At 36.8% G+C, this 27,951-nt stretch overlaps 1 protein-coding gene across 4 annotated transcripts in view; it reads right to left on the bottom strand.

The window, feature by feature from the left end:
- Positions 1 to 27,951, bottom strand: part of form3 (FH2 domain-containing protein formin 3) — a 146,404-nt gene that overhangs the window by 47,356 nt on the left and 71,097 nt on the right. For all 4 annotated transcript variants that reach the window (XM_074113048.1, XM_074113154.1, XM_074113109.1 and 1 more), the window contains one exon: positions 14,664 to 14,784. In XM_074113048.1, coding sequence (XP_073969149.1) covers positions 14,664 to 14,730 — 67 coding nt within the window. In that variant the 5' untranslated portion in view covers positions 14,731 to 14,784. The remainder of the gene's footprint in view (positions 1 to 14,663; positions 14,785 to 27,951) is intronic.

The raw sequence follows: 27,951 nt of genomic DNA, 5'->3' as shown, positions 1-27,951 counted from the left end.
TTTTTTGAAGTGGCTGAATGTAGTTTTAGTCTTCAGAGCATGCGCAATTCTCCATTCCATCGTTCCAAAGCTCATTTTGTATAATTAGTTTTTAGTTACGGACACTGGCCTTAGTAAATCTTTAAAAAGGTGCGTGTTTGTGGCGTATATCTTGCAGCCATTTAAATGTCAAAATGAAAATTAGTTCATGATAAATAATCGATCTATTTGTAATGTATAATGGACAGATGTTGTGATTTTCATTGGAGATTAAAAGACTAATGGAAATATTTAGAGATATGCAGAGTGAATGTTCAATCCAGTTCTTTCTTAAACGAAAAAACGAGATAACAGTAATAAAATGATAAAATTGAATTAAAAAAAATGATAAGTAAACAGAAATTTAAATATTGTTGCTATTCGATCTGGTGGATAATAAAATAAGTTGCAAATATTCAGAAGATATAATACCAGAGATATTGTAACAAGTGCTATTTATAATAATGTAACAATATAAAATTTATATCTATCTATGCAAATATAAACTAGAGAGAGAGACACACCTTGAACAGCTGACATTGCTCTCTCCTGAGCAGGCGCAGAGACAAAAAACAAAACTCAGCGTACATATTGCGTAACAAATTTACAATCGTACTTTATTATGACACAGAATTTGTTATATTTGTAAGTTGCTGCTATTTTTCTTTGTTGCACTATTTCATGGCGAAGGAAGAGGAGTCTGAGATCTTCCGGGTTCGACTATCGTCTCTTTGGAAGGTTTCAGGAACTTTTAGATTTACTTTCTAAAGCCAGTGAAGGATGGATATCGGATGAAGATTTTTGGTCGAATGCGGGGAGCTAAAGGACCTTCACCACGAACCAACATTTTTGAGGTCGTGTGAGTGCCCAATCCAGAATTTTTACTCCAAAAAAGAGTGTTGTTTTGAGCATTAGCTGCCAATGCCAAAGAATATAACCACTTTAAATAAAGTAAATAAATAAAGTAATGTCTATTTTTTCAGGCCGACTTTACCTCCAACTTCCAAATTAGGTGTCGTGCACGGAGGCGACTAGCAAACATACTTTACTGCAAAATTTCTCATCTTAACCATTAAAGGTTAAAGACTGGGAATATAGCCTAGTACCGCAATACATCTTAGCTTTGCGGGTCTAGCCTCTAACCGCTCGGCTACCGTGGCGACTAGCAAACATACTTTACTGTAAATTTCTCATATTAACCATTAAAGGTATAGACTGGGAATATAGCCTAGTACCGCAATACATCTCAGCATTGCGGGTCTCGCCTCTAACCGCTCGGCTACCGTGGCGCCTAGCAAACATACTTTACTGCAAAATTTCTCATATTAACCATTAAAGGTATAGACTGGGAATATAGCCTAGTACCGCAATACATCTTAGCTTTGCGGGTCTAGCCTCTAACCGCTCGGCTACCGTGGCGACTAGCAAACATACTTTACTATAAATTTCTCATCTTAACCATTAAAGGTTAAAGACTGGGAATATAGCCTAGTACCGCAATACATCTTAGCTTTGCGGGTCTAGCCTCTAACCGCTCGGCTACCGTGGCGACTAGCAAACATACTTTACTGTAAATTTCTCATATTAACCATTAAAGGTATAGACTGGGAATATAGCCTAGTACCGCAATACATCTTAGCTTTGCGGGTCTAGCCTCTAACCGCTCGGCTACCGTGGCGACTAGCAAACATACTTTACTATAAATTTCTCATATTAACCATTAAAGGTATAGACTGGGAATATAGCCTAGTACCGCAATACATCTTAGCTTTGCGGGTGTAGCCTCTAACCGCTCCGCTACCGTGGCAACTAGCAAACATACTTTACTATAAATTTCTCATATTAACCATTAAAGGTATAGACTGGGAATATAGCCTAGTACCGCAATACATCTTAGCTTTGCGGGACCTCGCCTCAAACCGGCTCGGTTATCGTGGCGCCTTACAACAAACATATTAAACAATACATAACCTCAGAACCATAATAGTTTTAATCTTTTCCCCAACTAATTAACTTAACACAATCGTAACCATTAAGACATCCAAAACCTCATTCTACCAAATCTTAAAAAAACTTATCTTAAGATACAGGTAAAGCAAACCGCAGCCGATCTAGCCAGGGGATACATCCTACACACGATCAGAGGTGTTCCTAGTGATGTTATTGTGCCATTGTGATCTCTACCATTGTGAACGGGCCTACGTAGCCAAATGTTTGTGCTTTTTAAATTCTTGTATGTCTGATTTTTTTTGTTTGTTTAATTAAAAACGAAAGAAGATATTACTGTCCAATTATTATAATTATTGGCGCCATAAAATTTATTATTCATCTCTTAGACTTAAAGAATCTAGAGTGTACAAGTCTTTCCCTTACCCTAATTTTGAAACTTGCAATTTATACTAAAAAGACAAGCTGACTTTACTATTATTAATGTTAATATTAATTAGATGATACTGTAGAAGGACGCGTGATGTCATATTCAGAACTTAACTTCAAATCAATTATAACTTCAAAGCAATCTGATTCATGGATGTAACTTGCATCGTGTCTAAGTTCAAGTTAAACTTTTTTTAAGTGCCTAAAAACAAATTACAGAAAAGTTGAAACTATATTGCCGCATATCTAATATCAGAACAGTTGTGAGAACACAGTATAGTTATGAGAACATCACAGGTAGATTGTCAAACTACTTTGTAAAACACTTTTTCTTTTCGTTTACCGAACTTAGGTAGACTTCAAAACAGATTGTACCCCTTTGATAACGCCAAATTAAAAATCTTTACAGACTGCAGATAGAAACAGTTTGGAGGAATTATTTAGAAGGCTCTTTCAGTAATAATGCCAGTTTTAGCCAAAAGAAAGTATTGTGAACAACAGTCATAATTTCTGATAAAAAAAAAGAAGATTTTGTATAGATTAATCTGAGAGATATCTAGCGTTATCCAAGAGAAACATTTTTAGTCCAAGCTAGTGCCGATAGAAGGCGCTAGTAGAGTCGTGATGTATAGCAAGAGTTTTTATTAATTTTAACCTATATTTAATTAAAAACGTAATAAATAATTAAATATAATAAATTCAAGATATTAATCATGGAATACGATATACAACTTTATTAAAAAAAAAAAAAATACACCTCTAATTAAGCAGTACCGAATTAAATTATCACCTGATTGAGTTAATTATTATATATACGTATATCAACTGAATTATAGTTCTCCATTTTGTTGTTCACAATTTGATTAGTTGATGTCAAATTAGTATTTAGCCTGTATTAAAATGTTAAAGAGATCAAGGTTGTAAAATTTATGCTAATTACCTGTTGAAATATGCACTAAGTGAAGCTGGGGAGTTTGCAATTTAACCTCTCCTTGTCACTTCTGTTGGAAGAGGAAATATTTAAGCGAGCTAATTTTTCTAATCGCGTCTAATTTTTTCAAATCGATTGTGAAAATTTGTTCTGAACGCTTTCAAACATTCAGTGATCTCCTGATTATGACGACAGAAGTGTTTTTTTTAAAAGTGCATGGTCTCTATACAGAGATTTTGGCGGAAATCGGTCAACCGGAAGTGCGATTTTATTGAAGTGTTTTTTTTTTTTACCATTTTCCGGAAGGACTCTCACTTTTACTGGGAAAATCGCTTTTTTAGAAAATTCTCAAAGTTAAGCATCCCTCTAAAGTGCTCTTTCAGTAGAAATAAATTCTCTGTGGGAACTTAAATTTGAATGCATTTGATGGAATTCCAAATCTGAAGAAAAAAAACCCACACCGGAAGTGTAATATTACGAAACATTTAAGTATATTGGCATTTTCTTGTAATGAGTTTCAGTCTTGATTTTCTTTAAAAATATTCCCCCCCCTCCAAATCGATTAGATATTTCTGAGTAAGGCTTGCCTCTAAAGAACTATTTCGCGATAACTCACGATCCTGTGTCTTATCCACTACAAATATGGGCTAAATGTGAAGATTACAATTCTGAATATAAACAAAATTCTAAAACCGGAAGTACCTGTGACTTACCCATTTTACAAATATGGATTAAATGTGAAAATTACAATTCTGAGTTCAAAGAAAATTCTAAAACCGGAAGTACCTGTGACTTACCCATTTTACAAATATGGATTAAATGTGAAAATTACAATTCTGAGTTCAAACAAAATTCTAAAACCGGAAGTACCTGTGACTTACCCATTTTACAAATATGGATTAAATGTGAAAATTACAATTCTGAGTTCAAAGAAAATTCTAAAACCGGAAGTTTATCCACCCCTTATCTTTTCTCTGTTTTTTTCCCTCCCTTTATTGATCAATTCGAAACTGCCTAATACATTGACGCTACAAGCAAATGTGACGAACGTATAATACGGCCTAAATGTGAACTAGAAACGAAAATAATAATAAAGTAAAAAGTAAAGTAAAAACAAAATAAAATAATAAATAAATAAGTAAATAACATAAAATCACTGGTAGGGCTTAAATGAGGGCCATCCAACGATGACCATCATAAGTCGGTTAAAGTAAACTACAGTATGGATTGAATACGAAGGATGTCTTGTTTATCTTAGCAACCAGGTGATCGCGAGGCCATCGGTGCCTCAGTCTGCGAGATGATTTGACGGGGAGGTTAGTGCGGGACAAGTTGCTGATTAAGGGGATTTTGATGAAGGTGAAGTTTGGAGTAGCCGGAAAGGGCTAAGACAGAAACAGATGGGACCCGCCGGTTTGGGAAGATGGTATGGTATCATCTTTCCTTAGAACTATACTTGTTCTTAAGAAACTTCTTTATAGGTTATTCTTGAGGACAGATGGAGGCGGTGCAGGTTTTTCCCAAATGTGGCATTTTGGTGTGGTTACAGTTTTACACTCTGGTTACGAGATTTCCAAATTCGGAGTTAAAAGGAAGTTCGAAAAGAATTATAAGAAAAAGTCGTATGAGTGTGCGTAAATGTTGCCCAACACTGAAAGTGAATGCAACAACGAACTGTTTAGATCGGTCACGGTGTTAGGTACCAGCTTTATTCTAGCTAAGGATTTAAAAAAAAAAAAATGCTTAATTTAAGATTAAATAGGTGTACAAGTGTGTCTGTCTGTTGCAAGCAACACTAAATCCAAAGAACACACGTTTGTCAATATTGACAGAGAATTTGAACGTTACACGAAATGATTATGTACTTAAGTATGTACGTTTGTACGTACATCTCACATGGTAAGTCTCACTCTCTCACTCACACACCCTCTCTCTCCACTTAGCGTGGATGTACGTTTGCGAGCAAACTTCCTTCATGATATAATCATGTATTTTTAAGCATTATTTAATAATAACTCATATATTGATTTTTTGTGCCTCACTATCATGGTATTGCTAATTTAGCACGATAATTTGTTCTTACATGGTAATTATTTAGGAAATCGTCAAATATTTGAAAGTAAATTTCTATTAACATTCAAAAGTTATCGCAAGAGTTCGATTTATAAATAAATTCTAAGTTTTTGCCATAATTGAAAGATTCACTAGCATCTTCAGGGACTAATTAATTGAGTTACAATTCCGTACTAGCTAAGGGTTGAATAAGAAGTTATTATTTCCCCCACCCATCAAGTCAAGCATCTCCCAGAACAATATTAGAGGCCAATAAACATTTAATAAAAGGCGCCACGATAGGCTAGACCCACAAAGCTAAGATGTATTGCGGTACTAGGCTATATTCCCAGTCTATACCTTTAATGGTTAATATGAGAAATTTTGCAGTAAAGTATGTTTGCTAGTCGCCACGGTAGCCGAGCGGTTATAGGCTAGACCAGCAAAGCTAAGATGTATTGCGGTACTAGGCTATATTCCAATTCTATACCTTTAATGGTTAGTATGAGAAATTTATAGTAAAGTATGTTTGCTAGGCGCCACGATAGTCGAGCGGTTATAGGCTAGACCCCGCAAATCTAAGATGTATTGCGGTGCTAGGCTATATTCCAATTCTATACCTTTAATGGTTAGTATGAGAAATTTATAGTAAAGTATGTTTGCTAGGCGCCACGATAGTCGAGCGGTTATAGGCTAGACCCACAAAGCTAAGATGTATTGCGGTGCTAGGCTATATTCCAATTCTATACCTTTAATGGTTAGTATGAGAAATTTATAGTAAAGTATGTTTGCTAGGCGCCACGATAGTCGAGCGGTTATAGGCTGGACCCCGCAAAACTAAGATGTATTGCGGTACTAGGCTATATTCCCAGTCTATACCTTTAATGGTTAATATGAGAAATTTTGCAGTAAAGTATGTTTGCTAGTCGCCACGGTAGCCGAGCGGTTAGAGGATAGACCCGCAAAGCTAAGATGTATTGCGGAACTAGGCTATATACCCAGTCTATACCTTTAATAGTTAATATGAGAAATTTTGCAGTAAAGTATGTTTGCTAGTCGCCACGATAGCCGAGCGGTTATAGGCTAGACCCCGCAAAGCTAAGATGTATTGCGGAACTAGGCTATATACCCAGTCTATACTTTTAATGGTTAATATGAGAAATTTTGCAGTAAAGTATGTTTGCTAGGCGCCACGATAGCCGAGCGGTTATAGGCTAGACCCCGCAAAACTAAGATGTATTGCAGTACTAGGCTATATTCCCAGTCTATACCTTTAATAGTTATTATGAGAAATTTTGCAGTAAAGTATGTTTGCTAGTCGCCACGATAGCCGAGCGGTTATAGTCTAGACCCCGCAAAGCTAAGATGTATTGCGGTACTAGGCTATATTCCCAGTCTATACCTTTAATGGTTAATATGAGAAATTTATGGTATGTTTGCTAGTCGCCTCCGTCCACGACACTTAATTTGGTAGTTGGACGTAAAAGCTCGCCTGAAAAAAATAGGCAATTACTTTACTGTAGTTACTTAAAAATTTAATAAAAATGCTAAGGATGGAAATAAACTTGAATACTACTTTTAAGAGCAAATCGTGCACGCATGTTCACACTAAATATTGTTTTTTTTGTAACATTTAAATATCTAGTTAGCAGCGAAGTTATATCTATCTTATTAACTTCCTGTCTCCATCATGAATAAATATTAATAAAACTTTCCGATCACACATTCGAATGCCACTACCATAGGATTCAATGTCGTATTTATTCAATAGATCTACAAGGAAGTCACTGCCATAGAGATATCTTGTACGTCTGGAGTATACAGTTATGTTAGCTACGTGATCAGTTTTATTAAACAGCGCTAAACATGTTATAAATATATCATATGGATCTTTTATTTTTAATTTCATAACTTGAATTAGAATACAAAATATGAATATACTATATTATTACAATAAACAAGTGTAAGCAAATCAGAAAAAAAAAAAAATCAATTGAATAATCGATAATCTTTATAACCTGCAGGAATGTAACCTTAGTTTCTATTATTATTACGTAGCTTTATAAAAAAAAGAAGAAATCTTAAGTGGTTCATTGTGAAATTGTTAAAACTGTTTATTTAAAAGAATTATAGAACAACACTGACTGCAGCATCATTTCTATTACGTATATATATCTAGCAATCAAAGCATTTCCTTTCTGGGAGATTTGTTTTTATAGATAAAATCCAAAGAAGAAAAAAAAAAACCACAAGGAACAAGGTTAACTTTTCAAGGAACATAACCTCCAATACTGTTATTTAAAAAAAAATTAAAATCATCAATTAAAAATTTGCTTACAAACATAAAACCAACAAGAAGTAAAATAAATACTTAAAGATAAATCTCTCGCTCACTTCAAAGTTTAGAGTATGTGAAAGATACCTAAACCTTAACTTCTTATATCTCTTATACTACTGCAGCTAAAATGTTCATATTTCACTCTGTTTTACAGATAGTTAAACTCTACAAACGAGCCAAAATAGATAGAAATCCCATCAATAGAAATGGAGATATTACGATTAAAAGTTTAGAGAATGTGAAAGATTCCTAAACTTTAACTTCTTATATCTTCTATATCACTGCAACTAGAATGTTAATATTTCACTCTATTGTACAGATAGTTAAACTCTACAAAAGAGCCAAATTAGATAGAAATCCCTTCGATAGAAATGGAGATAATACGAATCAAAGTTTAGAGTATGTGAAAGATACTTAAACTTTATCTTTTTATATCTCCTATTCTACTGCAGCTAGAATGTTAATATTTCACTCTATTGTACAGATAGTTAAACTCTACAAAAGAGCCAAATTAGATAGAAATCCCTTCGATAGAAATGGAGATAATACGAATCAAAGTTTAGAGTATGTGAAAGATACTTAAACTTTATCTTTTTATATCTCCTATTCTACTGCAGCTAGAACGTTAATATTTCACTCTATTGTACAGATAGTTAAACTCTACAAAAGAGCCAAATTAGATAGAAATCCCTTCGATAGAAATGGAGATATTACGATTCAAAGTTTAGAGTATGTGAAAGATACTTAAACTTTAACTTCTTATATCTCCTATACTACTGCAGCTAAAATGTTAATATTTCACTCTATTGTACAGATAGCTAAACTCTACAAAAGAGCCAAATTAGATAGAAATCCCTTCGATAGAAATGGAGATAATACGAATCAAAGTTTAGAGTATGTGAAAGATACTTAAACTTTATCTTTTTATATCTCCTATTCTACTGCAGCTAGAACGTTAATATTTCACTCTATTGTACAGATAGTTAAACTCTACAAAAGAGCCAAATTAGATAGAAATCCCTTCGATAGAAATGGAGATATTACGATTCAAAGTTTAGAGTATGTGAAAGATACCTAAACTTTATCTTTTTATATCTCCTATTCTACTGCAGCTAGAACGTTAATATTTCACTCTATTGTACAGATAGTTAAACTCTACAAAAGAGCCAAATTAGATAGAAATCCCTTCGATAGAAATGGAGATATTACGATTCAAAGTTTAGAGTATGTGAAAGATACTTAAACTTTATCTTTTTATATCTCCTATTCTACTGCAGCTAGAACGTTAATATTTCACTCTATTGTACAGATAGTTAAACTCTACAAAAGAGCCAAATTAGATAGAAATCCCTTCGATAGAAATGGAGATATTACGATTCAAAGTTTAGAGTATGTGAAAGATACCTAAACTTTATCTTTTTATATCTCCTATTCTACTGCAGCTAGAACGTTAATATTTCACTCTATTGTACAGATAGTTAAACTCTACAAAAGAGCCAAATTAGATAGAAATCCCTTCGATAGAAATGGAGATATTACGATTCAAAGTTTAGAGTATGTGAAAGATACCTAAACTTTATCTTTTTATATCTCCTATTCTACTGCAGCTAGAACGTTAATATTTCACTCTATTGTACAGATAGTTAAACTCTACAATTGAGCCAAATTAGACAGAAATCCCATCAATAGAAATGGAGATATTACGATTCAAAGTTTAGAGTATGTGAAAGATACAAAAACTTTAACTTCTTTTATCTCCTATACTACTGCAGCTAAAATGCTAATATTTCACTCTATTGTACAGATAGTTAAACTCTACAATTGAGCCAAATTAGACAGAAATCCCATCAATAGAAATGGAGATATTACGATTCAAAGTTTAGAGTATGTGAAAGATACAAAAACTTTAACTTCTTTTATCTCCTATACTACTGCAGCTAAAATGCTAATATTTCACTCTATTGTACAGATAGTTAAACTCTACAATTGAGCCAAATTAGACAGAAATCCCATCAATAGAAATGGAGATATTACGATTCAAAGTTTAGAGTATGTGAAAGATACTTCTGATAAAAGTGAAAATATCTGATAATCAATGTGTGTGTTGAGAGCAAAATTCTTTCAGAAATAATGAAAGTTGTAAGCATCACTAATTATTCGCTCATAGAAGTGAGTTAACTAAAAAAGTCAATAAATAATCACCAGAAATGTGAAACGAAAAGAAATGTCTATAATACTATCTTGATCCAACACAAAGAAAAGAAAATGTAAGTAAAAAAAGAAAACGTGAGCAAATATTTGTACATCCAGACAAACAGACACCAGCTCTTCTGGCGGAAACAAAGATAAATATTCAAATAAATCAAACAGAAAATTCCCTCAGGACACGCACATGTAATATAGAAATTCGTGGCTGGAGGGGGGTTTACCCGAATACTGAAATACTGGAGAGATGTTTATTTTATATCCCCCCCTTTCATCCTTCAGGATAAGTTACATTGATGTATCTACGATGTTTACAAAGTAAATAATTATTATGTGATAGTTAAAATTCTGTACGATAATTTGTTGTTAACTTTCTTATGTTGGCAACTTTGGCTATTTTTTGATTTATAACTGCTTAGAAGTTAAGTTTTAATTTCTACTTGAAAGTAAATAATTAAAAAATAAATAAATTGGTTACCAAAAGTGAAATTCTAAACTTTTAATGCATTTCCGGTCTACTGTATCCATCAAGCTTGGATTTTGAGTGGCTCATCGTTACTAATGAGAGGAAAAGGTATTGAGGTGTTTTGAGAAATATCCGTTGTATGTTAGGTACCCATGAGTCTAAAAAATTGGTACTTAGAAATTGGTCTGTTTATGTCCGTCAGAAGATCTACAGTAATTCGAGAAATCCGGTGTAAAACTTACAACTTTTTTTTAGCTAATAACTTGTTTGTTTGCACCATACTTTGAACTGAGTATGCACCCTAAACTGCCCTTATAGGGGTCAGGGTTCAGTCCTTCTCATTCCTGGGCTTTAGGTTTTTGCAGATACGGATTTCTCTGATACCTCTTTGTTGTTTAAGGTATGGTCCAAAACATTGAGCTACAAATCTGTCTCTTGGCCGTCTAGAAACCCTGAACCAGCGCAAGCATCCTCTTCCAAACACAATTTTTTCGAGGTCAAGGTCGATCCTCAGGGGTCGTCGTGGTTTTTAAAAAAACTCTAATGGTTGTAACTTTGGGTTGAATGAGAGAGGACATCCAGGCATTAGTAATGTAAAGTAAAGTAATCGCCTATTTTTTCAGGCGGGGCTTAACGTCCAACTACCATTTACTAGGTGTCGTGGACGGAGGCGACTAGCAAACGTACTTTACTATTTCTCATTTAACCATTAAATAAAATCCAAGGCCTAAGACAGGGAATCGAACCCAGTACCACAATACTTATTAGCTTTGCAGGTCTCGCCTCTTGACCGCTCGGCTACAGTGGCGCCTTAGGTAGAGGTGCACAGTGCACCCAGAGTATGATCGCTCACCATATGGTGGAGTATGACCATTCTAAGCGCTGTGTTTAAGATATTTGCCCTTAACTGGGACAAACGGGCATACTGCCCTATTTAAGCACTGGACAAGCCTTTACCTATCTGCCAGAATGGTCCCGGTTGACATCCTCTTCTTGAAAAATAAACCCTAAACAACCACACAGAACTGGTATATCCTAACAGGGTTGAAACGTGGTTTTTGAAAGACCATAAAACATCCAAGAGCCTTTGAGATATGGACCAATAAGGTCTCCAACAAAAATTCTCCCAAGATACGTCAGGACCCGCAAGGCCTTAAATGCCCGAACACTCGTAGAAGACAACCCTATCGTGGTTGTCGTGGAGACGGTCCAGCATCCCCTTCTTCTTACACTAGCGGCCATTACTCTGCAGAGTAAGTACCTTGCTCAGGAGAACTTCTGTTGCTGAGTCAACAATCTAGAAGGGCAAGAAATTAATATTTTAATGCTCGGCTGCAGTAGCATCTAAGTGTGCCTAGAGATTACAGAAAATAAGAAGACAAATTTGGTAAAAAATTTCCAAAAATAACGATCAATAAATAAGGATGGATGTTGAAAAAGAGCTTTCAAAAAGAGCTCTCCTGTCCAGTATTACGTAGGTGTTCTTTTTTGTTGTTGTTCCATTAGCAATAAATAATAAAAATAGATATTTCACTGGACCCACTGACTGGAGAATATTATAATCCAGCCCAGCTTCACATCACCAGATTAGAGGGGCGTCCTACAGACCTGGCCAGACCAAACTATCTGTTGCACAACATCTTCTTCGACGTTCCACCATGTGTGGAGTGTGCACGGAGGAGATTAACATGCCAGGGCGGCCCCTCTATAAAGTAGTTCTGTTCGTTCCGCAGAACAGGAAGTCACATGTCTAATGGTTAAGCAGTAACTCCTCCTTCTCCTCTTCTAACTCTTTTCCACAAACTTATCGTCCGACTCTATTTAGTATGACGTTGTCCGCACGCAACGTTAATAAACATAAAACATCGCTGACTGGATATACCAAAAAAAATCATCTAGTAACTGTATAACTTCCGTTCTTTAAATGAAAACTGGTTTTTAAATCTTCGATCTGAGCTTTAAAAGCGCAGTTTACGTATTTATATTCTCTTGAACTCGAGAAAGTTCTTACTAAAAAAGATAATGTACTTTGCAAAGTTCTGGATTAGCACTCCTTGGGTCAACGTCCCAGACCAACTTTTTAGGTTTTTCCAGTCCAAATTTTGTCTGAGCTAAAGAGAACCTGGAAACATTTTGATGAACATACGAGTATAGTGATGGGTGTGTAAAAGCCGACTTCTAGCCGACATAGCGGAAGATGTTGTCAACTATCCCTTCCTCTATAAAATATAATACTGAAGGCTGTGCAAAGTAATTGTTGTATGGTACACATGAGTTGTTTCCGTTTTATAAACAGTGCAATTATTTTCCTCACTCCTCCCCTTTTGCTATTTTCCGGTTGTTTGTACATGAAAGATGATCTTGTTAGAAGAGGTGTACCCGTGAAAGCAGGGTGGGTTAACACAAGTACGCAGATAATCATGTTATCTTCAAGTAGTTAGTTGATAGTGTTAGTATACTGCGTAATATTTGCTCACTAGAGAAATAGAATACTGCGCTAAGTTAGGACTTAGAAGTTCAAAACTGAATAACAATTGCACTTCAAATCTATGCTGACGTATCAAGAATGCTCCAATAGCAGGCTGGTAACTCCGCTAAGACTGTTCTAAGTCTTCTAGGGAACCAACTGGTCAACTGGTCTTATTACAAAGCAATAGTAACACAATAGAAGCATTAATATGCACGTGGATATCACAACGGCTACCAAGTTCCTTTCTTACCGATAATATATGTACATCCGGTGTGCGACTATGTGACTTCCGGATGCCCTGTTTGGTGCTACCATGAGATATAAAGTACCATCTAATGGATCCTTCATCATCATTTCAGTACTGAGTTTTCCTGAAATAAGGAGCTGAAAGAAATTTCTGGATTGATCAAACTCTCATGACATTCTCCTCCTCCTCCTTTACTCCCTAAGTGAGGGAATTTTTCAAATAACCAACTGAATACTTTTTATTGATTTAGGAGGCTATGCCAAAAGGTACTTTTAAACTCGATTGTAAAGATTTACCGTTAAGAATCGAAGCGTAATTGTTTTATTAAACGAAGGACATCTTGTATCCATATATGAACTTCAAATCTATTTGAGAAATAGCTAACAGACTATAAAAATAGAAACTAGACGAACACACAATGGAACAAAGAGAATTTCAACATGTTCAAACATGTTTGGCTCTACTTGGAAACAGAAATGCGGAAAACTAAGAAAAGAAAAAAAAATTGAAAAACAACAACAAAACTACGCAGCAACACTCCTCTACTTCTTTACAGGGAAGAAAATAAAATAAATTTATGGGTCGTATAAGGCCAGGAGCGTTTACAAAAACACCTGATCGCTGCGCCTGTACCTGCATGACCTTGAGGTTATTATCAAGCAGGTTAGTAAATAAATAGAAGTGGGAAGTAGTTGCTATCTTCTAGCCCAAGTTTCTGTGGTATCAGGAAGAAATACCTCGAATTAGTTCTCTAGCCTGAGACGATCCGGATGGCTTCTAGAGGGTTGTCAGCATCCTGCATTGGGCGTGGTGACATGGCCCTAAAAGCAGAGACCTGGCGACCCTTTCGAGAAAACCCCCCTTCTATCTGCGGCCCTTGAAGCTTTAGGGCTGGGGAGGTAGGTAGGAGAGGAGTCCAGCATGCAAGTTCATCCCGCTATAGCCTCTGTTGTCCAAGGCAACCAGTACACCTCCAAGCGGTCCCGCCCGGAACTGGTCACGGACTAAAAATAGGCCGAGTGCCCAAGCCATCTGAGTTTGGACATGCCCATCTCGAAAAATCATGGGAAAAACTTCCCAGGGAATCAAGAAAAAAACTTTACAGGTTCCGGTCGCGGGTGGGACCATTCTTGTGGAGGAGCTGTTTCAGGAGGAGTGCATTGCAATCGCTGGTTTGCGTTTGAGGCCTCTGTTGGGAATCCTGCAACAGGGTTTGGGTTTTTCCTTCTAGGACTGCAAAGGGTTGCCACAATAAGCCCCTCTTCTCCTCACAAGATAAATCGATTAAACTACAGCCCTTGTGAAGACTCTTTTAGTTGGAGGAGGAAATGGCACATCCCAATTTGCTGGTGGCACAATTGCTACAATTGGTGGCAAGTAAAGACCAGAGGAGATCATCTCGCAAAAACCGACTGGTAGCTAGAAACAATAAGCCTCATAAAGGCTTGGCTGTACTACAACTTTCAAAAGGGATGGCTCTTCAGCCCTACGAAGGGTTAAGCGAAAATAAGAACAATCTACTAGCTAAGAAAAGCTTAGAAAAAAAAAAAAACAATTTACCTGCGGCTAATTTTGCCGTATAATCTGGATTTTCCACAATATAATCCAATCCAATCCTTGATTCCATGGCGAGGAGTGGGGGGCACACCCAGCCCCCCTCTCAGTGTACTCGGTCGGCTATCTGCAACACACGAACATAAATATTACTAACGTAAAACAAAGAACTATCAGTTGTAGGCCAGCTGATTAATAATAACATGTGAGAGAGGAAATATGTCAGCTGATTTCACAACACTTATCATAAATGGTGGGTTTACTTATCTCCCACTAAATGGTACTCTATACCACTTTTCCCAAAAATCAACTCAGCGATTGGACACTTCCGGCTGATCTTAGTTTGACCGAAATCATAGACAGGTTTAAACTTGTATTTCAAAGTATAGAGTAAAAAGTAAAGTAAAGTAATCGTCTATTTTTTCAGGTGGGGCTTAACGTCCAAAACAAATTAGGTGTCGTGGACGGGGGCGACTAGCAAACATACTTTACTATAAATTTATCATATTAACCATTAAAGGTATAGACTGGGAATATAGCCTAGTAGCGCAATACATCTTAGCTTTGCGGGTCTAGCCTCTAACCGCTCGGCTACCGTGGCGCCTAGCAAACATACTTTACTATAAATTTATCATATTAACCATTAAAGGTATAGACTGGGAATATAGGCTAGTAACACAATACATCTTAGCTTTGCGGGTCTAGCCTCTAACCGCTCGGCTACCGTGGCGCCCTCAAAATATTTAAATTACTTGCAAAAATAATGAACTGTTAATGTATTAACATTACACTCTTCATTAAATAGTTCTAAGACGTTCATTAGGGAAGAAGGGTGTTTATAAGCAGGAAGAAGGGAGAAGAAACCTGCAGCTAGAGGAGGACATGTTTATACATCTGAAATGATTGGAAGGATTGTATGAGGCTATATCGCGGAAGAATGATTTAGAATGATAGTCTAGATTGGAGAGGAGATTCAAGCAGACGGTTTTGGACAAAGGAGTATTCGGGGATTAAGGAAACAATCCCGAGGAGGAGTCGCAACTAGACAGTCGCAAGTTGATCATCGACATCAAAAAAAGACTCCTGTGAAAAATTTAAGATACAAAAATTACAAGAAGAAGAAGAAGAAGTAAAAGAAGCAAATTAAATAAATCTGACGTTAAAGTTTCGATACATTTTATCGAACATGCACGCGTTCAAGCGACGACCTATTCAATCGTAACAATACATTCTTATTATACACTTAATATGGCGGCTAATTGTCGTGGAACTTGGCACTTGCCCCAACAGGTCTGCGATAGAGAGCAGGCTGGCGCGGCCCCGGCCCCAGCCCCTTATTATTCAATCCATGAATTAGCGTAACTAAGACTAATCGACCGCATCTAATGCAATAATCGCATTCAATATTCTTTTATTACCAATTGTTAGTAATCGATTAGTATTTTTATTTATTTAATTTTTACTGTGATTACGTAATTTGATCAAGATCAAGTTTATAACACGTTCACTTTCAGTTTCTCTTATGGTAAATTGCTGCAAGTTCGAATTTGATATTAGGAGCAAAGACACAGAGGATGTCACGATTAGGGTTGGTCAAAACCGGAAGTATCACGATTCTATAAATTTAAGTTTTTTTTTTTTTGTTTTTTTTAAGCTATTCATAAAAATGTCTTTTTCTTCTACTTCTTCTTTTAAACTTCATAGAGCGATTACAAACGTGTGAATCTACAGCTTATAAAATATTATTTCCGAAAATACTCGATTGAGCGTATTTCTGGAAAAGGGTGTTGGTAGATTTTCTCTAGTGCCGCTTTTTCCTGTTAATGGCGGTCCTATCTCTACTGTAAAGGAGGGGGGGTTAAAGTATTGTTTAAAATCGATTTACAGAAAATTGCCTCTACCGGAAGTACCCCTTTATTAAACGAGTGGTTCACTTTCTGGAAAATGGCTTCAAGGGGTTTCTGTAAACTTTGGCGCCACGGTAGCTGAGAGCGGTTAGACGCTAGACCCGCAAAGCTAAGATGTATTACGGTACTAGGCTATATTCCTAGACTATACCTTTAATGGTTAATATGATAAATTTATAGTAAAGTATGTTTGCTAGTCGCCACGGTAGCCGAGCGGTTAGAGGCAAGACCCGCAAAGCTAAGATGTATTGCGGTACTAGGCTATATTCCCCGATCTACACCTTTAATGGTTAATATGAGAAATTTTGCAGTAAAGTATGTTTGCTAGTCGCCTCCGTCCACGACACCTGATTTGGTAGTTAGAGGTAAAGCCCGCCTAAATAAATAGGCATTACTTTACTTGACTTGACTTTTTTTCAGAATTTTAGAGTAATGCACGGTTTTACATACAGGTATTGCTGCTGAGAATAAATACAGCTCAAATATTCCTGGTTTCGAGAATATTAATCAGTTCGAACTTCGAGAATGGCAGTTAGAAGAAGTCATGAACGTGGTCCTTGCAGCTGTTTAAGTGGCGAAGAGATATTCCTGGACCTCGCTATCCTGCCAGACCCTCCTAATGAACAAGGCGAACGCTGAATCATTCTCGTCCTCCCACATCAGCTCAGGGAGAGAGAAAGACAAGCACTTCAATGTAGCAGGTTCAAAAACTTATGCCCATCTTTCTTTTTTTTTTAAGTTCCCTCTTATCTTGTTCGCTGTTCGCTCACCTTCAGTGCGCTCTGGAGGAGCTGTCTTGCCGAACACACCCAATTTGTTGTTTTCTTTTTCTTCTATTCCATCCATTACCACTCTCTTCGTAGCACTTTTAACTTCTTCTACTAATGAATACCTTCATACCAATCATTACCTTCTTGTTGTGAAATTTGACGGCCACTTCTCTTTTTGTTGGCTTCTTATTTATTCTTTTCGGCGTCTTCATTACCTTTACAAACATTCTACAGAAGCAGGAATAAGAAAACCCTGGACTAGAGCTGCTTATTATTTCTCTGTTGCGGATCGCTGAACTGAAATTATCTATTTATCTTTTGGCCATCAGGATATTGCATTTTGTATTTTGTAAGTATCTTCTGCGATGGTGTTTGGAAGAAAAATGGCTCTGTTTTGGGGCTCCTCACAATGTGGGAAAGTAAACATGAATTTACACTCGGAAAGCGCGTGAGATTTTTAAAGTTTAAGTAGCAATATATTAAAAGCTTTATTTCTAATTATGATTTCAAATTCAAGCCAGTTTTGAGCAAATCTTCTAGAACTTCCGGTCTGCCAATTTTCTTCAAAAACTTGGAAATTTCGTTCCTGAGTTTGATTCTTATTATTATTAACAGAGGTAGTTGTTCGTGTAGTAGTCAAGAGCGTGGTTTTGTAAGTGGGAGATCTCCAGTTCGAATCCTGCTTGTAGCAGCTACTTATAGCAGCTACTCTAACTATCTGTTAGAAAAAATTATTTTTACAGCCAAAGTATGAGCTTCCGCTCACGTACGCGACACCTAATTGGTAGTTGGACGTTAAGCCCCGCCTACAAAAAAAATAAGCGATTACTTTACTTTATTATGCAAATGGCTACTCAACTCAGTACAATGTATCAAAATGGCACTTTAAAGGAAATCCTGCCACTTCTATTTCCTGCCCTTAATCGAATTTCCCGGAAAAAATGTCACCAATATAAAGTTGCAGCTCTAGCTATTTTACAAGTGCATCAAGTTTCCAGGAAATCATAGGAAAGCCAAAAGCTCAGAAATGTGGTACTTCCGGTTAGCTGGATCTGGACCAAAAAACTTGTTGGTTGGCACCTAAACGAAATATCATAATTTGAATTTACTTTTTTTTTATTCTGTTTTAAAGTCACGATGAATACGAACAGACGCACACACTTTCACAAAATAAATAAAAAGACCCTTTTCTTTTCTGTACCTAATGGGTTATTTCCGGTGGAATCTGAAAATCCGCCCTATTATACAATATCTTCTCTAAACTACTGAAGTTAACGAAGGGTCAAATCCTGTCCTACCGCAATAAAATGGCAAACTGAACGGAGTCACAAATCAATATTATCGATCTGTAATATCGATAAGATGAAACATTCTGAAAATCCGTGCCGCTCATAATCCCTGACATTCCCCTTCCCTGTAAGATCGGTAAAAGTAAAAAATATTTTGTAATTTCTAACAAGAGAAAAATTGATTTGCTTTATTAAAATGTTAAAATTTGAATAGACGGAAGTAGGCAATGTATGTGACTTCGTTTTCTTTAGTAAGATATAGGAGATTTAGAAGGCTGTGATAATAACAGCTATATGAAAGTAAGGTAAGAATCGTTACTTTGCACACCCCCTTCGCACTCCTAGTAAAAACATACACACTGACACATTCATATTTATTAACTGCAACTAAATCGATACAAAACTTCGAAAGTAAGAGTAAATATTTTTTTAAAAAAATGTATTACATAACGACAGGTTTTGACATGTTCAAATAATTGTGAAGTAGATTATTTTTTTCTAATTTCCCTTTGATTCTAGAAAGTGGAAGTATTGTAATCGTGTACAATTTTTGGGAACTCTTTTGAGAGAAAAATAAGATAGCGCATGTCCAGTACGTGTAGAAGGGATTAGTTAAGTGGTTAGCGCACTGGGCTTTCATTCAGAGATCCCGAATTCGACCGGGCTTCAGTTTGTCTTTCCGATAATGACTTCAGAGTTTGATGTGTCTAAAATTGGAAAACCACAGACTCACACGACTTAATAATGGCATCAATAGATAGATGCACTTTATCTTTAGTGACAAGTTCCATCTTTGTGAGTGGCACAAAAAGATGGAAGTTTGTGGATTTCGGCGTGAAAGGCACAATCTTGTGTTTCCGCAAGTTTGGATATTTTTTTAATGTGTAAGTAAAGTAAAGTCTATTATTTCAGGCGGGCTTTACATCCAACTACCAAATTAGGTGTCGTGGACGGAGGCGACTAGCAAACATACTTTACTGCAAAATTTCTCATATTAACCATTAAAGGTATAGACTGGGAATATAGCCTAGTACCGCAATACATCTTAGCATTGCGGGTCTAGCCTCTAACCGCTCGGCTACCGTGGCGACTAGCAAACATACTTTACTGCAAAATTTCTCATATTAACCATTAAAGGTATAGACTGGGAATATAGCCTAGTACCGCAATACATCTTAGCATTGCGGGTCTAGCCTCTAACCGCTCGGCTACCGTGGCGACTAGCAAACATACTTTACTGCAAAATTTCTCATATTAACCATTAAAGGTATAGACTGGGAATATAGGCTAGTACCGCAATACATCTTAGCTTTGCGGGTCTAGCCTCTAACCGCTCGGCTACCTTGGTGCCTTATTTTTTAATGTGTAATTGAAAGGACAAATATAGAACGTGTTTCCAGATATTAATGATTTATTTTTATTGTTTTATTTTCATTTTTTAATAGAAGATAATAAAGCATGGCCAATTAAGGAAATAAAATCGGGAAGAAAAAAAAAATATATATATATATATAAACAAAATAAATGGTATTTATAAATCGCTAGCAAACATGTGATCGACCTTACCAATATGCAAATTAGACTGTTAGTTCATCAGATATGCAATCATATTTTAGAATAATTGTAGACAATAACAAATGTCTAGCGGAATACATTATTAAATACTTTAAGAAGGACATTTTTGTTTTCTATACAAATTAGTTTTATTCAAAAGGGTTCGCAAATACCTCTTTATCTAATATGTTAATGGATTTCCCTTCTTTGTATGGTAAACTCAAAAATGCTAATAGTCCTGGAAGACTAGAAGGATGTGCTAAACGGTACATAACGACTTTTTTCCTCCAGTTTTCAGCGATTTTCCGGGCCCAAAGGAGAGTGAGACGGCCACTCACTTGGAGTAGTTGCGCTATGAAACCTTTGGAACTTTGAGACCAAAGGAGATAGTGGAACTTTAAAGAACTAGTAGGGAGAGTCTTCAACCTCTTTAGTAGGGGAGGTTTCGTCGACTAGATCCAAAAAAGGGAGCTGGCACAATAAGCCTCTTGTGGCTGCGGTGCCGAGGGGGCGTAGCTCCCGTCCCGTTTCTAAATCTAAATCTAAGCAGGTACAATGGTAAGCTGTCAAGTCTGTTTAATTGTTAAAACCTAACTCTAATGATATTTTAAACGCTCGACCCCCGCCGACAAAAAATTGGCAAACTTTAGTGTCTTTTTAAGAAATTTGTTATGCAAATTCTGAGGCCCTCCTTAAAATATCTTTGCACATATTTAAAGGATAAACATATTTGCGGTTAGCTTAAAATTATAATCAATAATCTACTTGATAAGTGCTAAGTGTTACAAAATATTAACCAGAGGGGAGAGATCCGAGCACATGTGTCTCAAATTACCACTCGACGATGACCGCAGGAATAAAGTGGTTTTACCACAACTTGTTGGCGAGTTGGTTCTCTCTCTGTCTCTGTCTGTCTGTCTCTCTCTCAGTCGATCTGACGAAGAATTTCAAACAAAATCAGCAACTAAAATATACCAGGCTACTACGTGAAACAAAAAAAACTCACCGGAAGTTGAAATTTCGTTTAGCTCCCCAACAGAGGAAGCCACAATGGTTTTACTGAAAATAGGTCAACCGGAAATACCACCTCCTTAGTCGATTATTTCAAAAAAATTTCAAGTTTTTCTGGAAATGGCTTCAAAGATTTTTTGACTTCAAAGATAAGATTCTAATAGGGCGGCCCTTAAGGCCTAAGCCACTGCGACCCCTTTGACTCCCCAACTTTAGAGCTCGCCCTCCATAGCTAAAAAAGTAAAGCTCACCAGGCCTTTTTTCCTCCCCAAGAAGTAACATCCTTAGCCCCAGACAAGCCCCTCACACAGACACAACAAACACGTGCAGTGCCGGTTTCCTCCTCCTCCTGACAGTACTACAAAGGCTATCATCCGCCAGGTGGGCTCCCACCACTCTAGAGCTCGTCCTTACAGACCCGTCCGTTTAATCAGACACTTAATTCTGGGAGAGCACTCCTGGGTAAAGCTCCTCAGGCCTTTGTTTTTTCCTCCCCAAGAAGAAACATCCTTAGCCCCAGACAAGCCCCTCACACTGACACAACACGTGCAGTGCCCGTTTCCTCCTCCTCCTCCTGACAGTACCTACAAAGGCTATCATCCGCCAGGTGGGCTCCCTCCACTGCGTATATCTCTGCAGTTTTTTTTTATTTTTAACCCGGAAAATTCTATTAATAGGCATTAAGCAAATCAAATATGTTTACAAAAAATCGAGTTTCGAAGGAAATTCCTCTGCCGGAAGTAACTCTTTGTTCTATCGACTGTTTCACTTCCAGGAAAATAACTTCTAGGCTTTTCTGAATACTTTACATTGAACACTTTTTTTGGGGCAATTTTCAAAGAAAGGTTTAGGGTAGGCCTCGCTTTGTGGCTTTTTATTTCAGTGCAATGTGCGATAACCAACTGGTTCAAGTCGTTAACAATGAAGAAAATGTAGCTAGAATGTTCACAGTATTTAGAAAATTTGTGAGAATTGAAGTGGGAAAATAAGTCTGCGTTTCCACCAGATTCTGGTCTAAAGATTCATCAGGACAGAGAAGTGAGTGTGATCAAGGAGGATTTGCGCTGCCTGATCTAATTCTGCAGCTTCTCCGACCAGAGAATAAAACGAGTTTCTTGATTTCATCAGATTCATTATAAATTCAAAAGTGTTTATTTTTTCTTTTTTTTTATCACAAAGATCAGATTCGTGCCTCTGAATCGACTTACATAAGCGTGTCACTGTATAATATTACTTAATTTAAAGCATTAGCTTGAATATAATCGACTAATCACGATCGATCTCCTCCACCCCCCCACCCCCATGTAATGGTGAGTGGATCGTGGCGTTAAGCTGCTGTTATTAGGTTTGGCACTTTTTCATTTTGTTAGAAGTTATTGTGAAGGCACCTGGGCGATCGTGGTTGAAGCATATCTTCACAGGGGTGACCTCATGGCCACTCTCTGGATCTGGGCCTCTCATACTCTCACAGTAAGAGGAAGAATCACTTCCGGAACCGGAAATATATGTTTTGAAATCCCCCTGAACAGGAAACAAACAGTTTTTCGCGCTGGTCTACTTGGGTCTGTAGGTAGGTATGTGCGAATTGCTTTTTTGCAATTTTTTAGCGTCTTAAAGGGGATGAGATATTTAATTGAAGTTGTGTGGGAATTTCATTAACATCCGTCAAAGCACATGGAATTCCCTTGGACCTTGTTAAATAAATCCAGACTTATCCCAATCAAAGTGTTTTTAAGCACCCAAAAAAGTGAAGACGACCAGATGGTTCAGTGCGCAGGCCGTAGTAGTCCACCCTGGCGCTCGCACAGGAAATGCTTGATTGTGCTATTATGCCGGAACTCGGAGTGTGTCTGTGTATGTGTGAACGGGGATCACACTTGATTAAGACCTTGGGAATAAACTTCGCCGCCTTAAAGGCGCCATACTATCCTCTATGTTAATTATTGTTATTATTAAAAAATATATATGTATAGATCTATATATAAAGCATCCAACCCAGCCCCTCTACCCAAGCTCTACGTCTAAATGAATCTACATTTTCATGCCCATCTGTTATCTATGAATCCACGTCATTAGAGTGTAGTTTTTACAATCAAATCTTGACGAATTGTATCTACGTCATTTAGATATCAAACTGATCGACATTTTTGCTTGCTCATGATGTTGTTTGTTTGTTTTTTTAAAAAAAAGATATATGCAAGTGCTTCGTTGATTATTTTAGCAGTTCAGCATGGCAACTGGTATTACTTCGCTGTAAGTATTTAGTTTCATTAATTTGGCATCAGCTTTCCGGTTTTCCTTAATTTTACAGTGACTCGAAAATCCATCATCATCCTTGCGCTGTTTGGGAACCAATGTTATCCTGAAATAGTAAAAGTAAAGTGAAGTACGTAATTGCCTATTTTTTCGGGCGCGCTTTACGTCCAACTACCAAATTAGGTGTCGTGGACGGAGGTGACTAGTAAACATACTTTACTGCAAAATTTCTCGTATTAACCATTAAAGGTATAGACTGGGGAATATAGCCTAGCACCGCAATACATCTTAGCTTTACGGGTCTTCCCTATAACCGCTCGGCTAACGTGGCGCCTAGCGAACATACTTTACTATCAATTTCTCGTATTAACCATTAAAGGTATAGACTGGGGAATATAGCCTAGTACCGCAATACATCTTAGCTTTGCGGGTAAAGCCTCTAACCGCTCGGCTATCGTGGAGACTAGCAAACATACTTTACTATAAATTTCCCATATTAACCATTAAAGGTATAGACTGGGGAATATAGCCTAGTACCGCAATACATCTTAGCTTTACGGGTCTTGCCTATAACCGCTCGGCTACCGTGGCGCCTTTAATCCTCAATATTGTTCAGAAAAACCTTAGTTCATGATTCCCTTCTACTGCCAACAAAAAGTGCAGCCCTAATTGGGTGGAATTCAAGGAAATATGCCGAGTCGTGAAAACTCAGCTATAGACCTACTCGTGCAACTCTCAAAGATAAATTTTCCAGGAAAATAGGCCCCTAAATAAAAATGTAAAGAAAATCGTGCTAACTATTTGTGAGGAAATCCCCCAACCCCCATAACAATAAAAATATGTACTTCTGATTGAAATGAGGTTAAGTAAAAAATCAATTTCAAAACTCATGAAACTTAGTTTATCCACCAACCAGCGGAGAAAGTTAAATAATTAGAAAAAAAATAAAATAGAAAAACATTTATATAAAGTCAGGGCCCCATTTTGAATTTATTGATAATTAAAATAGATAATAAAACTATTAATGCAGAATTATCAATTTCATTTATCTATCTTATTATGCAATTGTTTACGCTGCAGGACTACTTTTTAGGATGAGGAAAGAGTTCTCGTGACAGATACATTGAGGGGGGGAACCAATTTCACCAAAAATTTATGGCCCCCATAAAAATATCTGTCCAAATATTACCTCTTAAAATTAAAAAAAAAAAAAAAATACGACCTGATAAGAAAACTATTATAGGAATCAAAAATTTGTAAATATACATATATGGCGTATAGTTGGAGGAAATTAGTAAAAACTATTGTGAGATCTTGATCTATCTTCTGGTATGATGGAGTAACGCCCACCCACAGATGTAAACTGTAAAACCGGATCTGGGAGAGGTGCACTTCAATTCTGAGAAGCTATTTTATAGTTTGGACCATGATAAGACTCTAATCAAGTCTGGTGGGAAGACACACGACTACTTAATTTCGCGATTTAAGTAGGGACTTAAACTTTCTTTGAACTTATTAAAGCTTGAATTGTAGTAAAAGAGATCATACAATTTTAATATTTTAATACTGCACTTGTTTACGATAGCAAAATGACGTTGTTAATAGAAACGTGACGTCAAAGACCACCCGGAGCACTCCTAAATTCCTAAAAAAAAACAGTTTCAAACCAACGAGTGAGGCGTAAAAATAGATTCAAGTTCAAAAGAAACCAAATTAGCAACTTTTACAGAAAAAAGAAAACTCGGAAAATGCATCCTGAATAGTGTCACTTCCGTTCTATTTTTGTCCAGTTCAGAATTCTAGTTATGACATTTAACATCACTGTTTAGCCTTGAGAAATAATAACACAACAAACGTGAAGACAATTCGAGAAACGATATACCTAACCTAACCTAACCTCAGGTCTTCACTTGAGTAGACAGAGGGAGAAGTGCGCATGTGCCGTAGGCTGAGACAACGCGTAGTCTCGTAGTTCGGGCTCATAATGCAAAATAAAGTCCCGAACAAAAGCAGCATGTTCAGGTGTATAACTTTAATGGCACTTGAGTTATTCTCAGACTTATTGCGTATGTTCAGGTGTATAACTTTAATGGCACTTGAATTATTCTTTAGTCAAACTTATTGTGTATGTTCAGGTGTATAACTTTAATTGCTACAATTTCTAACTAAGGGAGGGGTGCTAGGTCCAATTACTAGGATACGAGGTTTCCCTTTTTGAAGTGCCATTTCAGTAGAATGTTCGGTGCTAGTTCGTAAATCATAAAAAAGAAATACGATTTTCTCCAAAACTGTGTGATTACATCTTGTGCAGTTTTGGGGTGGGGTAGATATTTTTTCACCAAAATTGCACTTTTTTTTGTAAAGCACGGCTTTATAACTTTTATAAAGTCAAAAAGAACGGAAGTTTGGAAAACTGCAGTAAAAGATAGTCATGTCGAGTGTGACACTTATTGCGAAAAATATTTTGGTTTAGTCTTGATCAGAGTTCGTAATTTTGTAGCAACAGGATCCCCTTTTTTTACTCAAAACAAATAGAACAACGAACAACGAACGACAAACAATGCATAAACAAACAAAGACAGAAATAGCTGCACTTGCACTCTGTAACCGAGATACAACAAAAGGCAGGTTATACTCGTGGTTACATCATTTCACTTTCCTTTTATAAAAAAGGAAAACATTCAAACACACACACACAGTAATCTCTTGGACCAAACCAACCATTCACCATGTCTCACAATTTTATTACCATACTGGTTTTGTGGTCTTACAAACACAGAACAGATTTAAGTCGAACCATTGACCTTAAATCCCCCCCCCCCCCAGATGGACGGCGTTTTAGTAGAAGAATGAAAAATGGAGACCACATGTTCTCGCTTCATTTTACAAATAACTAACACACGCTAACCAAAAAAAAAGAACTGTATTAATAAATTACAACTACTTTACATCTATTTTTGTGTGAGTTTCCTTTCAATTCGTTCTTTTGCCTTTATATATGTTCAATATGCACGATTAATGATGTTACAAAAGCAATTGTTTCCATCAGCTGATTATTATTAGATCAGCTGTACTATTACAGCCTAACAGGGTAAATTGTTTACATTGTCCACTTTTGTTTTCACGTGTGTTCATGGATTTGTGTTTGAAGCATTTACACTCGGTTTTGGAGAGAGCAATATATCAAATTTGGCTGTATCAAAACAAAAAGTTTCCTTTGTTGAATTAATTGGATGTAAAGTAAAGTAAAGTAATCGCCTATTTTTTCAGGCGGGGCTTAACGTCCAACTACCAATCAGGTGTTGTGGACTAAGGCGACTAGCAAACATACTTTGCCGCAAAATCTCTTATATTAACCATTAAAGGTATAGACTGGGAATATAGCCTAGTACCGCAATACATCTTAGCTTTGCGGGTCTAGCCTCTAACCGCTCGGCTATCGTGGCGACTAGCAAACATACTTTACTATAAATTTCTCATATTAACCATTAAAGTTATAGACTGAGAATATAGCCTAGTACCACAATACAACTTAGCTTTGCGGGTCTAGCCTCTAACCGATCGGCTATCGTGGCGCCCAGCAAACATACTTTACTATAAATTTCTCATATTAACCATTAAAGTTATAGACTGAGAATATAGCCTAGTACCACAATACAACTTAGCTTTGCGGGTCTAGCCTCTAACCGATCGGCTATCGTGGCGCCCAGCAAACATACTTTACTATAAATTTCTCATATTAACCATTAAAGGTATAGACTGGGAATATAGCCTAATACCACAATACATATTAGCTTCGTAGGTCACGCCTCTAATCGCTCGGCTACCGTGCATTAATTGGATGTTTTAACAAAATTGGTCCGACGTTTTGGACCACTTTTGACCTCCTTCTTCAATATTGTTGTGACGGAAGATGTATAGTAAGTCTATCGTAACGTCCAGCCAATCATTACGGCGTGTAAAACTTTTTATGTATTCGTTTTGAAGAGAGGCGAACTGCTCACTAAACGCTTTATGTATAAGGAAGTGAAGAGCTCTAAAGCGGTAGCGGACGACGCCAGAATTCTGTAAACAGAACAGCTTCCACTGTCGAAGATTATCATCACGCGATGTACCGTCTATTTTTTGGGCTTGTATGTACAAATAATAATAATACAATATTTTTGTATTGTCAGTGGAAAATTTCTTCTCTAGCAGCTTCTTATAGTTCACTGCCCAATGATGAAATGTATTGTCAATGACGAGGGAACACTGCCCGAAAGCCGGCAGCGCACAGAAATTCGGGTTACCAAAATCCAGTCACCCTGTTCATATCTACACAGTGTTCTGCTCGTTTACTAAAAAAATGTCAAAGTTGGGTGTTTTTCAACGTTACGCATTTTCGTGCAGTTTTTGACCAACCCTTATACAACTGTCCTACTGGACGATTTTAATTTACCGAATTCTTGTTAACCTAAAAAGCATGAACGCAATGCACCTAAAGTATAACCGACCAATATTGAGTGCA

The sequence above is a fragment of the Rhodnius prolixus genome, unplaced genomic scaffold (genome assembly GCF_049639745.1).
Source record: "Rhodnius prolixus isolate KJV_2025 unplaced genomic scaffold, Rpr scaffold_1, whole genome shotgun sequence".
In the NCBI taxonomy this organism is placed as follows: domain Eukaryota; kingdom Metazoa; phylum Arthropoda; class Insecta; order Hemiptera; family Reduviidae; genus Rhodnius; species Rhodnius prolixus.
The sequence above is the reverse complement of the archived record's forward strand: the minus strand, read 5'-3'. Positions and strand labels throughout refer to the sequence as shown.